Source organism: Pygocentrus nattereri, chromosome 1 (assembly GCF_015220715.1).
Source record: "Pygocentrus nattereri isolate fPygNat1 chromosome 1, fPygNat1.pri, whole genome shotgun sequence".
Lineage (NCBI taxonomy): Eukaryota > Metazoa > Chordata > Actinopteri > Characiformes > Serrasalmidae > Pygocentrus > Pygocentrus nattereri.
This window is the reverse complement of record NC_051211.1, coordinates 49,258,352-49,271,197: the sequence shown is the minus strand read 5'-3', so window position 1 is coordinate 49,271,197 and position 12,846 is coordinate 49,258,352. Positions and strand designations below refer to the sequence as shown.

Below are 12,846 nucleotides of genomic sequence, written 5' to 3'. Positions count from 1 at the left end.
CCCATAAAAAGCTAGTTCCCTCTACAAAACTGTAGGCAGGATGTTTTAATAGAGTAAATAACCTTGTCTGAAAACTCCTCCAGCATTAAAACTGTTGATAGGATATATTTTGAGTTTGTATAAAAACTTATAGAAAGGCTGAATTTCCATTATGTTCAAAAATTTAATGCACTGTACAGTACCCTGCTTGGGTAAGAACCATGCACTGTACCAATAAGAGTCTTGGGGCAACACTGCTTTCACCTATCAGAGGTTGCTCTGGATAAGAGCATCTGCCAAACACCGTCAATGTAAACGATGGCCAAGACAAATTGGTAAAGCTCACTGGCCTCTGCACCCTTATCATTTACATTTACAGCATTTGGCAGACGCTCTTATCCTGAGCGACTTACAATTTGATCATTTTACACAGGTAGGCCGAGGTGGTGTTAGGAGTCTTGCCCAAGGACTCTATTGGTATAGTGTAGGATGCTTGTTCTGGTGGGGGATTGAACCCCAGTCCACAGTGTCAAAGGCAGAAGTGTTAACCACTACACTATACCAACCACATTATCAGTCTTCTGGTCTTAGTAATTTGGAGGTTGTTCACCTGAACAGACTTTGTTTGACTGTCTTAGCAGTTGAAAGTCATTTTTGGCCTCAGTGTGCATTCAATAACATGAAAAAGCAAGAAATTTAATCCGAGACAAAGGTCTCCACATGTACACCATCACGTTCCTTTTTAGATATGAATCATTTTGAAATTAGCTGGTCCCAAAATAATTGTGTTTTGTCCACCATCCCCAACACACTGAATGAGAAACACTGGGACGCAGGCTCTAACAAGGGGAGAGAGCAAGAGAATGAGCAAGGGCAAAGGAGCACGAGTACGAGGAGAAGGAGCAGAATAAAGTGATGAACTTTCCCATGACACAAATGTAAATTCTAGGTTGTGCTAACACAGTGTGAACAAGGAAGCAGACACTAGATCTTCAAATCAAACACAAAAGAGACTGAATGAAACACCGCACCTCTGATTGTTTGGTCATCTGACTGTTATACTCGTACATCCACAGCAGAACATCACAAAGATCAAACCCACAAGTTTCAGCTTCGTGTGCCACTCTCATGTGATGCTAAGGCCACACAGGGAATGACAAAGTTATGATCTTGTGTATAAATATAGTGATTAAATTCAAATTCTAAAGCGATAATAATAACGTAATAGTAATAAAACTAAAATATATATTCTGCACTTGAATAGATGAATAATAATATTAAGAACAGGCCGCATCCTACAATTCTCAAAGGGGAGTTCCACTGATTTTTCAAAATTCCTGTATAATTAAATGAATATGACCACAAGTTCCTATATTGTCTGATACGCGATACGTTGTTTTACCATCGCTCTGAGGAGGTTTTAGAGTAAAACATTTTTAAAGCATGGTGAATAGATACATGCGAAGCGAAATAGTCCCCTTAATAAAGATTTACCCCTATTTCACTATTGTCATCCTTCGATAGTGATTATAAAGGCCATAACTGTGTTGTAGACATCACTTTTTTTGGTTCAACTCCTGGGTCCTATCATCACCACTGAAAGGAAAATCAGAGGTGGCAAGTTTTAGATCAAACATCCCAGAATGACTTTGCTGATATCTCGACTAAATTATGTGAAACGTTTGAAAACATTTTGAAAAATTAGTGGAATTCCTCTTTGATTTCCTCGTCAGAGTTCAAAGTATACATTTGTTTTTTTGATAGCTTTTTTTTTCGTCTCTAAAGGGTTCTTTAGTGAAGGGAATGTTTCTATTCATAACCATAACCATAAGCGGCTTAGAAAATGTGTGTGTGTGTGTGTGTGTGTGTGTGTGTGTGTGTGAGACCATGAGTTCTAGATAGAACCATTTCATGCTTTAAAGGTTCTTTGGATGGTGAAATGGTTCTTCAGATAGATGAAAAACATCTACCTTCATGAAAATGGTTCTATAGCACCAAGAAGGGTTCTTCTATTGTTACAAGCTTGACATCATAACAACAGAAGAACCCATTCTGGTGCAATACAGAACCACTCTCCATCAATCTGAAGAGCCATTTCACCATGCAAAGAACGTTTTAAGCATGAATGGTTCTAAATAGAACCTTTCACTAAAGAACCCTTGAAGAACATCCTAAGTGCACCGCTTTCATTTCATTCAGCATTTACTTGGTGAAGAGGTTATGAGCATTTTATGCACAGTACTGTATTCTCTACTGTACAGGCAGCTTTAAATGATCATTAAAACACAGAAATGAGCTGACGGTCATTACGATGTGCTTCCATCAGGTTCAGACGGGTCCTGTGGGGTGAGTCTGGTGTCGGGCGGTTGAATGAACTCTGCCACTCTGGCTCTGGTCTGGTAACTGTCTCTGCCACCGATAAGCAAACTTCCCTGAAGGTCAGAGTGCTGCTCTGGACTCAATACTGGACAGTCATGATGGATCCTGATCCAGGACTGACCTGCCAATCAAGTCAATATTTGTCATTTTGTCCTGCGTTAAAAACACACAAACACAAGCATGAATACTACTCACCTCTCTGTATCTGCTGTCCCAAGTCTGCCAGAAGCTCCACTCCTACACTGTGGTTGATTGACTGCCCAGCCCTGGTGCGTCCAGCTCCTAATTTATGCAGCACAGTGGCTATGACCATGCCGTCTATGTCCACAACTGTTCCTGAAAATCATACAGTGCCATTCTGACCTCTGAGAAAATCATTTGTGTTTGCATAGTTTTCTAGATATTTCTTGTGTTTTATTCTCCCCCAAAATTCCACTCATAACATTATAAAATATCATAATTATTTTTCTCATCATCATTTTTGTTTATAACTAAAGGCATTAAACTCTTCAGACGTCTGGTTCCTTTCACCACCGCTGTCAGCAAATCTGGCTCAGTATGTTTCCTCTTGAATGGCATTTTTTATTTTGCATCAAACCGTTCTTTATGAATTTGTTTAACCCTATATATATAAAACCATTTCACCATGCAAAGAACTATTTAAGCGTGAAATAGTTCTATACAGAACTCAGCATTCTCAATGGAACCATTTCTTTTACTAAAGAACCCTGTGCTAGCATTACTATTCTGGTTCATGATATAGACATTTATATCACATAATAACAGATATTCTGTACATATTACCATCGTCTGAAGCCTGAAGCTCTGTCTGATACTCTGCCCGTCTCAGGTGTTTGAAGTAATCAGTTGTTTGTGAGCAGAGGGAGTGGGCAATCTGTGTGGAGACCCCTTGGGCCTCCAGCATGGCCTGGAACTTGTGCAGGGCTGCTCCGTTTGTCAGGACCTCAGCGATCATCCTCTGTCCGTTCTCTAGACTAGGTGATCGATGGCTCATCCACAGCAAACAGCCACCTACACGCAACCGCACAATGTGAGTGACCACCCCTGCATTCTGTTCTGCATCTTGTATGAAGAGTTTTTGTCCAGAAGATGGAGTTAATGAGTTGTGGACGTTTTTCAAAAGCTGCTGAAAGTGAGATTAGAGGCCGTCTTTTGGCCAGTGGGTCTACCAGTGCTCGCTGCTGGTGCTGTTTTATACTGACTACACATTTGTTTGGGAAAAGTTTTTGCTCAATAGTGTCTTTTTGTTCGCAGATGGGCAGAAAAACATTGGGCAGCTTTGAAAAGCTACTCCTAAAAGCAGACTGAAGCATGACTGAAACCTTTGTGTTTTTCAACAGCATATCTGTTGAGTTTTCTCAGTTTTCCAAGGCAAAACTACACTGTTAAGAAAAAAGGTGTTGAAAAGGGGAGTGATGCCATAGAAGAACCAATTTTGGGTTCCTAAAGAACCTTTTAAATGGATTGCTCTTTTAAAAACTGCTAAATGAGATGAGATGTAAATGAGATATGTGAGTTAAGAACATTTTTAAAATGTAAAGAAAATCCTGATAATATAAAGGTTCCACACTATTTAATGTTTTTCCTAGAACCGTACATCCAGCTCAAGAACACTTAGTTTTTAAGTGCGTAATACATACAGTAATGCATGCAAGATAGTTCAGAAAGGGTCTCCACACTGTTTAAACTGGACTTTAAATGACCACATGTGAGACTGAGGGTGTCCAGTTAAACAGTACTTTATGCCTTCCGTTTCCAGAGGGTGTCTTATTGCTAATCTTCTCTAATAATATATTTTTCCTTGCTGCCAAGGATGTTATACAACCTTTGATTAGTCACAGAAGGATATTTCTACTAAAGATACGAAATCCGACTGTAAGTCTTTCCCTGAGATCTTCTTCCTTTGGTTAAGGATCCTGTATCAGTGCCTCCGTATGTTAAAGCACAACCATAAGCCCTGTGTCAGACCTGTCTCTGCGCAATGTTTGAGGCGCAAACTGAGAATGTGGGATTAAATTTCTGGTCTGATGTTTGGATGTATCCGTGTCTTTATCTGGCTTGCCTTGGTACGATTACAAGCTGAAATAGATTTGACAAATGACCAGACATCTACCGGTGTTTCTCTGATTATTAGAGATAACTCTTTCTCCCTGGTTCTTCTTAGCCCTCGAGCTACAGACATGAACCAGGAAGCATTATCGGGCAAACTGACAGAGATTTTATGATGTTTAAAAAATCTGGGATTTTTTTATAGCCTGTTTTATGAGGTTTCCATTTATTGTTGTGCACCCTATGGGTACAGTGTGTAATCTGAATAATAAGTAGAAACTAGATATGCATTTCTGATATGCTGAAGGAACTGCAAGAGTGCTTGAAAAGAGCTGCAAGTGTGTGTGTGTGTGTGTGTGTGTGTGTGTATGTGTGTGTGTGTGTGTGTGTGTGCGTGTGTGTGTGTATGTGTGTGTGTGTGTGTGTGTGTATGTGTGTGTGTGTGTGTGTGTGTGTGTGTGTGTGTATGTGTGTGTGTGTGTGTGTGTGTGTGTATGTGTGTGTGTGTGTGTGTGTGTGTTTGTGTGTGCGTGTATAGTTTGATGTGTGTGTGTGTGTGTGTGAGAGGGACAGATGTATGTGATGGGGGAGTCATTCAAATGAACTGTCACTCTGTTATTATGCAGCTCTTAGTGGAGAAGCCTTGTTTGAGTCAGATTTGCACCCTCTGAACAAACAGTCATAACTCAGGAAATGTTTCTTCTATCGCTTAACCGGATAGATGGTGTGAGATAAGATCCCTTAAGGATTATTTTGGTGTAATGTTGAGTGTATTGAGAAGAAAATGTCTGAGTTATGACGAGTTAAACACAGAGGAAATCTAAAAATAAGCAGATTCTGATTTTGAGAAATTTACATGGGAGTGAATGGGGCAGTTTTCTGTGTGTGCTCATAACTCTAATGCTAATTGATAAAATGATGAGATATTTCGAGGTTTCAGAAAGGACAAGTTTCTCTACCATTTAAAACTGAAATGGAGTTTCTAGGCGAAAGTTTAAGGATTTTAAAGCAGATTCCCTGCGTGATCAGCTGTGTCTGTGAGTCTGAGTGGCCTGCTGTGACGTCATCGATGTCAGTAAGAATTTGAAGTTCTGAACATTCCGCCATTCATTCTTATGGGAGGTTTTTCATTTTTAAACTTAATTTTATTAAAAACTACCAATCCGATCAACTCCAAACATACATAGCACAAGTCACAGCGCCGAGACCTTCGAAACGCAGTTTGAACGGAATCTGTACCTTAAGCGGTTCGGGCTGTATTAATTGCAGAAAAGTGTGGAAAAAGAATAAGAAGAATGAAGGATAACAGTAGAGAACTTTTTCAAGCACTCTAATAAGGGCAGCTGGTAAATGGGCTAGCAGGCTGAGCACTGTCTAGACTCTTTGGAAAAAAGCCATCAAAATTATGCTTTATTTTTAGCACCTGTACTGTTTTATGTGTTGTTAATAACTGAACAGAAGCAGATTATTTTGAACTTGTGTGAACAACAGCACCACTGAAAGTTTGTAAGGACAATATGAACATCCTAAGATTAGGCTGATTTACACCTAGGCCAAGATTCAATCAGCCAATCTGTGTCAAATGTTTTGTGACATTCACAGATCAGCCATAACACTAAAACCTCTTCCTTGTTTCTACGCTCATTGTCCATTTTATCAGCTCCACTTACTATAGAGGTGCACTTTGTAGTTCTACAGTTACAGACTGTAGTCTGTAATTCCACTTTGTTATAATACCACTGACATTTGACTGTGGAATATTTAGTAGTGAGGAAATTTCACAACTGGACTTGTTGCACAGATGGCATCTGATCACAGCACCACGCTGGAATTCCCTGAGCTCCTGAGAGCGACCCATTCTTTCACTAATGTCTGTAGAAGCAGTCTGCAGGTCTAGGGGCTTGGTTTTATACACCTGTGGCCATGGAAGTGATTGGAACACCCGAAGCCAGTGATTTGGATGGATGAGTGAATACTTTTAGAAATATAGTGTACTTCACATCAAACCACTCTAAATAGCAGTTTTTACATCTCAAAGACTGAATTACTCAGAAATTTTGAAAAAATGATGGAATTCCCCCATAATTGCAGCCAGTTGAGAGCTAGACCACTTGTTTCATTGATTTATTGCTGTAGCTGGGAAAGAGCTCTCAAATGTAATGTTACAGGGTGTGAGCTATTGATAGACATTATTTGTTTAGCCCTTCCATTTTTATGACCAGCCATCACTAGAAATAAGAGTAAAAATAATCCTGACTTGGAAGATTTACATGTTTGAGTATATACTGCATACACAAATTATAAATTGCCTTACCTAAACATATCATTTAATCTATTGTACCAGATTATAAAGCCAGTATCAGGGTCAGGATCAAGTCAAGATGACTCAAAATTGGCATGAAAACTGTACTGTGTCATGCCTTCCAAATGCCTGACTCTTTGCCATAGAGTATTTACAGAGGATGACGAAGATTCAATGTCTAACTAAAAGGAAAATGCATCACCAGTTACCAGTTCAGAGAAGCACTTCAAATGAGAACTGTTCATTCTAATATTGCAGTCTAGTCCTCACTGAACTCAAGCTCTGGTCTGTGTCTACTTCACATAAAGGAGCTTAACCAACTGTACAGTTATTTTAATGATTTGTTAGACAATGAAGCTGGTCTGTTTGTCTTGGGACATATTTTGTATTGGAACCAAAGGACACTCATTGAGTAGACATGGCTTCTTTCAGCTCACTTGCATACTTTTACCGAGAGGACCTTACCTAAAAACGTGACCAGTTCTTTCAGGTCATCAGGGCCCCGCCCTTTGAGGCATTCCAAGGCTTCACATACCTCCAAAGCATTCCCCACACAACGGCCAATGGGAGTGTCCATTCGGCTAAGCACCGCACCTGTCCTCGTACCCAAGCTGTTTCCCGCGTTAACCTGCAGAAAGAGGCCCAAGATCTGTAAGAGCACCGTTTTCAGTACCTTCTCACACACATACTCATACCGAGCTATGTCTCACCAGTGACTGGGCGAGGGTTCGAGCACTGTTCAGGTCTTTATATAGAGCAGCCCTACCAAACTTCACATCTAACAAAAGTGCATACAGACCCTCAGCGCCCTTCTTTGAGATGATCGAGCCTGTTCAAACAAAAAAGCACATTTTGATTTGAGTCTGTACAACACACACTGCGTATAACATGGCAAATGCCAGAGTTAGCAAGTGGAATTATAATTATTGAAGTGGTAATCAGATAAATAAAGCAAACTGATATAAAATATTTCTATTAAAATTACCAACAAGCAGGTCTGGAGGGAGACCTGGAGTTTTCTTAGGACATACTAAGCCTGTCAATGCCCCCCCAACTTGACACTGTGCTTTTGACCTGATATTGTCATATATTTCGAATGTATATTCACATAACTGCCCATTAGCATGTATTATGAGTACATTTCAAGTCAAAAGGTTTTCAGCTCTTTTGTAAACAGCTCTTTAACACAAGCTTCGCTGCTGGTCTCACCTGTGATCAGGGGGAGACTATCCACAGTAGCTGTGGCATCCCTGAGAGCATACAGAACCCTGTCCGCAGGCACCAGAGTCTCCGTCTGACCCACAATGCAACAGCCCACATCCTGCAAAATCTGCCTCACCTACCCACACACAAACACTGGCTCGGTCAGAATAAGTGAGATTTTATATCCAGTGCTGCTCACCGGCAGCACCAGTTAAAGTCAGTAACACATTAATTAACCTTGCAAGGTGTCTGTTTTGTACCTGCTCTACAGACTGGTGGATGTTAAACCCAGGGATGGACTCCAGCTTGTCCAGTGTGCCCCCAGTGTGTGCTAGTCCATGTCCACTAATCATGGGGACCTGAAGGATCCAGAAGCTGATTAGAAGTTGTATTCTGTTCTATTCAATATAATGTGACTTTCTATGAGTGCTATAAGTAAATGGAGTTAAACTGTTCTTTGTCGTGCCACATGCACCCCCACTTTTATTAGAGTTAACTTAAGTGACCCTTATTATTCAACCTCCACATTTAACCCATCCATGCAGTGAAACACCACATATGCACTAGTGAATGCACAAACAAATGGGAGCAGCGAACACACTGGCCTGCAGCAGTGGGTAGGCCTACGCACAGCGCCCAGGGAGCGGTTTGGGGTTGCTCTGCTTCAGAATGTTACAGTACATGGTGGAATTCATGTTTCCTTCAATGAACTGCAGCTCCCCAGTGCCAGCAGCACACATGCAGCTCCAGTCCATGATGCTACCATCACCATGCTTGACTGTAGGCAAGAGACCGTTGTCTTGGTGCTCCTCACCAGGGCACCGCCACACATGCTGGACACCATCTGAGCCAAACAAGTTTATCTTGGCCTCCTCAGACCACAGGACATGGTTTCATAATCCATCTTCTTGGACTGCTTATCTTCAGCAAACTGCAGGCTTTCTTGTGCATCAGCTTCAGATGAGGTTTCTTTCTGGGACAATGGCCATGCAGACTGAGTTGGTCTGAGCACTAATAGGCTGACCTCCCTCTTCTTCAACCTCTGCAGCAATTCTGGCAGCACTCATGTGTCAATTTTTTTAAGCCAACCTCTGGATATGGCGCTGAACACATGGACTCAACTTCTTTGGTTGACTCTGGCTAGGCCTGTTCCGAGTGGAACCTGTCCTGGAAAACCGCTGTATGACCTTGGCCACCGTGCTATAGCTCAGTTTCAGTCTTAGCCATGTTCTTCTAGCCTAGGCCATCATTGTGGAGAGCAGCAATTCTATTTCTCACATCCTCAGAAAGTTCTTTGCCATGAGGTGCCATGTTGAATATCCAGTGGCCAGTATGAGCGAGTTGTACCCAAAACACCAAATTTAACAGCCCTGCTCCCCATTCACACATTGTAACTCTAACGAATCCCTTAACAACAGGGAGGGACAACAACACAATTGGGCACAATTTGGACATGTTCACTGTGAGGTGTACTCACTTGTGTTGCCAGATATTTAGACATTAATGTCTGTGTGTTGAGTTATTGTCAGTAAATGACAGTAAATCTGTACACTGACTAAGTTATATCCAAGTTTCATTTCTATAGTGTTGTCCCATAAAAAATATAATAAAATATTTGCAGAAATGTGAGGAGTGCACTCACTTTTATGAGATACCATATGTCTGTCTGTCTGTCTGTCTATCTGCGATGGACTGGTGACCTGTCCAGGTGTATGTGTGTGTGTGTGTGTGTGTGTGTATTCTGCATCCTTTACTAGTGAAATGAATCAGCTTTTTTACCTGGCAAATTTGAAGCAGATTCATATGGTGGCCATTAAGACCCTACACACAGCTGTTCGCGCTCACTGACATCACAAACGTACATGAAGAGCCATTTTAAACTTTTATAACTGGAGTTCAAAAGCTCTAAAAAAATATACCAACAGTGTTAAAATGTTTATGCTGTTCAGTGTTGAGGAAATGAATGTAACATATTAAAAATGTATAAGCATTTTATAATTTTAGGATTTTGCTCAAATGCTTCATTGTAACCCATTCAATTTGGAATCACTCATTAGCGCCCTCTAGTGTTTGAGAAACCCGGAAGAAATTGCAGAGTGGTAATTCTCCTCTCTACAAGTTCTCTGCCATTACTGCCAATTCCGTTACATCAGCTAACACATACCAGCATTGTGCTGAGTGCTGGAGAGAGAGGGAGAACTCTCCTATCGACCTGGACTCCCAACCACAGATGACTGTGGCTTCACCAGGGACTGAATTCGTTCAGGCAGTTGAGCCCCTCATAAGCCAGGTATGATATTTCCTACAATATATTTAAAGAAACCACTCACTTTGCATCCACAGGCAGCCAAAGCAGGAGCTAATGGCAGGCTGATCTTGTCTCCGACTCCACCAGTAGAGTGTTTGTCCACCATAAGCTCTGCCCACTCCTCAGGCCAGTGGAAAACTTCCCCTGACATCATCATCTCCTTTGTTAAGGCCAGTGTTTCCTCATTCACCATACCTTTCTGCCAGATGGCCATGAGCATGGCACCTATAAAGTACACCATAGAATACCTTCCCTCACAGGAAAACACGGCACTCACTTCATACTCCCTGATTCTATAGCACAACCACCTCATTCTTCTTCCTTCATTCCTTCAAGACTTCTTACACCATTTCTTTTCCATCTTGGTCGTTCTGTTCTCTTTTATCACAGCTTTGTCTCCTATCATATCTCTTTGTGTCCTTCATTTCTAAACCTGCTTTATCTGTCTGTTAGGTCACTCTCTTAGGACACTACAGACTCTAGAGTGCTTCACAGAGATAACATTCTCACTTTTTTTAAACCCAAATCCGCTTTAATGAGAATTCCACTGAATGTTTTAAATGTTCTGAGTAATTCAGAGTGGTTTGATGTGAAATGGTTCATTTACACATTTACATGTGGTCTATGCTGACTCTACCTAATAAGCGACATAAGCAGCTGCTGAGTCGGGATGATTAATGGTCAATCATGTCTCAAAAAAGAATGTACAAATCTGGAGAACAGAAAAGAAGAAATAGAAGCTTAACTATAAAAGAATGTTTTTTTGCTGAGGTGTTAACATTATGCCATTTGTTTTGGCTTAGAATTGGGCAAATAGAAATAGTGGACCTGGGGTTTGCCTTTCAAAACAAGTTGAGCTTAGACAGGCTCTCTGACTGAGAAATCATAGTACCTAAATATGTAGACAGTAAAGCATTTATAATAGCAAAACAACCTGTCACCACCAGGGTTCGATCTAACTAAGCTTAAAATTTGCTGACTAAGCAAGAAATACTGCAGTATGAGACAGCCCTGGACCCAGAATGCTGAGGAGGTTGTCTGTAATTTCAGTTGTTACTTATCAAACCCCAAACAAACTTTCCTCAGCAATACACAAAGCAGTCAGCTATTAGTTAGCCTTTCATTTTACAGTACATCAGCTAGCAAGATGAGGGATCCCAAAACATCCTGCTTAAAACCCCCAAAAGGCTAGAAAGTCAGGGCCCTGACTGTGGTGATGAACAGGGGTTACAATGTCTATAATGCAAATATAGCCACTTTATTTACAATCCAAACCACTAACGAATCTACACGCCTTCTACGTTTATATATATATTTAAAAAAAAAAAAAAAATATATATATATATATATATATATATATATATATATATATATATATATATATATATATATTTATATAAAACCATTTTATGTAATAACTTTCTATGAGGGAGCTTTCAGAGGTAATAAACTCTTTAAACGTCTGGTTCCCATCACCACTACTGTGGTACTTTCATGTGGAGCATTTCACATCAAACCACCCCGAATTACTTTGTTTACTTTATTAGGTGGCCTAAGAGTTTTGCACAGTACCATGCAGTTTTTGTTGTGGTCAGACTAAAAGTCAAACAATACCCAGCGTGAACTCACCAATTTGACATTCCTGTATGTTGGCCAACTTGACTCCTTGTATAAAAGCACAGATCTCTTCTGAGCTGAGTTGACCACCATCCCGCTTCCTCCTGATCATCTCCTGGAAGCTGATGGCACTGTCTGGCCGAGACATCCTTACACTAATGAAACGGTCAGCTGTGCATGACACAGAGCAAGATACCATTTTCCCAAACAGTCCAAACACTGCTCAGGTGCATTCAGGTCATTGACCCGTTATATAACTTCAGTGTGCATCAGTTTTCATCTGCGCTGTTACATATTGACTCGAGGACCAATCAGTGGCAGTAAATAAGTGTGGGCTTTGGAAAAGGTCATAACACCAAAGCTGTGACAGCTGCAGTATTTAAGCTGGTCAGGAACTTTAGGCTAATTTAGAAGAGCTTTAGATTTGTTGAAAGGTAGGAAGACTTACCTTAGTTTTCTTCAGGGGCACCAGGACTTAGTGAGTAATCTTAGTGAGCTTTAGATGTGTTGAGAGGCAGCAAGACATATGCACTACGGTATTGTAAAATGTCAAGTTCAGGACTATATACTAATCCTAGTGGCTTGTCATCCAATCACTTGTCGCTCTCAGGTCCACCTGTCAGTCACACATTAACCATGACAACCACTACTCTGCTCTCGGGGGTCACATGCACGGTTCCTGTACAGTACACAAAGCAAATCGATTGCAGTTACGGGCTTTCTGTTATAACGGATGTGTAGACTGTGTGTACCATGCTTTCTGCAGTCAATAAACTTTGGACCCAAACATCCATGTAAAGATCAAAAATTCAGACAGGAAAACCTTCCAAAATACATGGTGCTTATTTTGGAATAAGGGCTTAATAGAATCTGTGTTGTATTCGCTTTTTAGGGGTAAACATAATGAAATCAAGTCAGGGCTGAAGCAGGACTGTGTAAAATTATCGCATACTGATCCATGACAGGGTGGTTTGATGTGGCCTCACCC

General features: G+C 40.8%; 1 protein-coding gene across 1 annotated transcript; it reads right to left on the bottom strand.

The window, feature by feature from the left end:
* Positions 1 to 1,954: 1,954 nt before the first annotated feature.
* Positions 1,955 to 12,421, bottom strand: LOC108428158 (thymidine phosphorylase). Its single transcript, XM_017698925.2, has 10 exons — positions 12,307 to 12,421; positions 11,871 to 12,029; positions 10,264 to 10,466; positions 8,194 to 8,292; positions 7,940 to 8,069; positions 7,441 to 7,559; positions 7,196 to 7,358; positions 3,163 to 3,390; positions 2,554 to 2,694; positions 1,955 to 2,479 (listed from the first exon to the last, which is right to left on the bottom strand). The coding sequence occupies exons 2-10, from the start codon at positions 12,004 to 12,006 to the stop codon at positions 2,286 to 2,288; spliced, it is 1,413 nt and encodes a 470-aa protein (XP_017554414.1). The 5' UTR covers positions 12,007 to 12,029; positions 12,307 to 12,421; the 3' UTR covers positions 1,955 to 2,285.
* Positions 12,422 to 12,846: the final 425 nt, after the last annotated feature.

Bases quoted from the DNA above. Each gene is read 5' to 3' on its own strand.
- LOC108428158 (XM_017698925.2), bottom strand. From the start codon at position 12,006: ATGTCTCGGCCAGACAGTGCCATCAGCTTCCAGGAGATGATCAGGAGG. The intron at 7,560-7,939 runs GTGAGACCAGCA...TTGTTTGAACAG, and splicing joins TAGTCTCCCCCTGATCACAG to GCTCGATCATCTCAAAGAAG. The intron at 2,480-2,553 runs GTGAGTAGTATT...CTTGATTGGCAG, and splicing joins GGGACAGCAGATACAGAGAG to GTCAGTCCTGGATCAGGATC.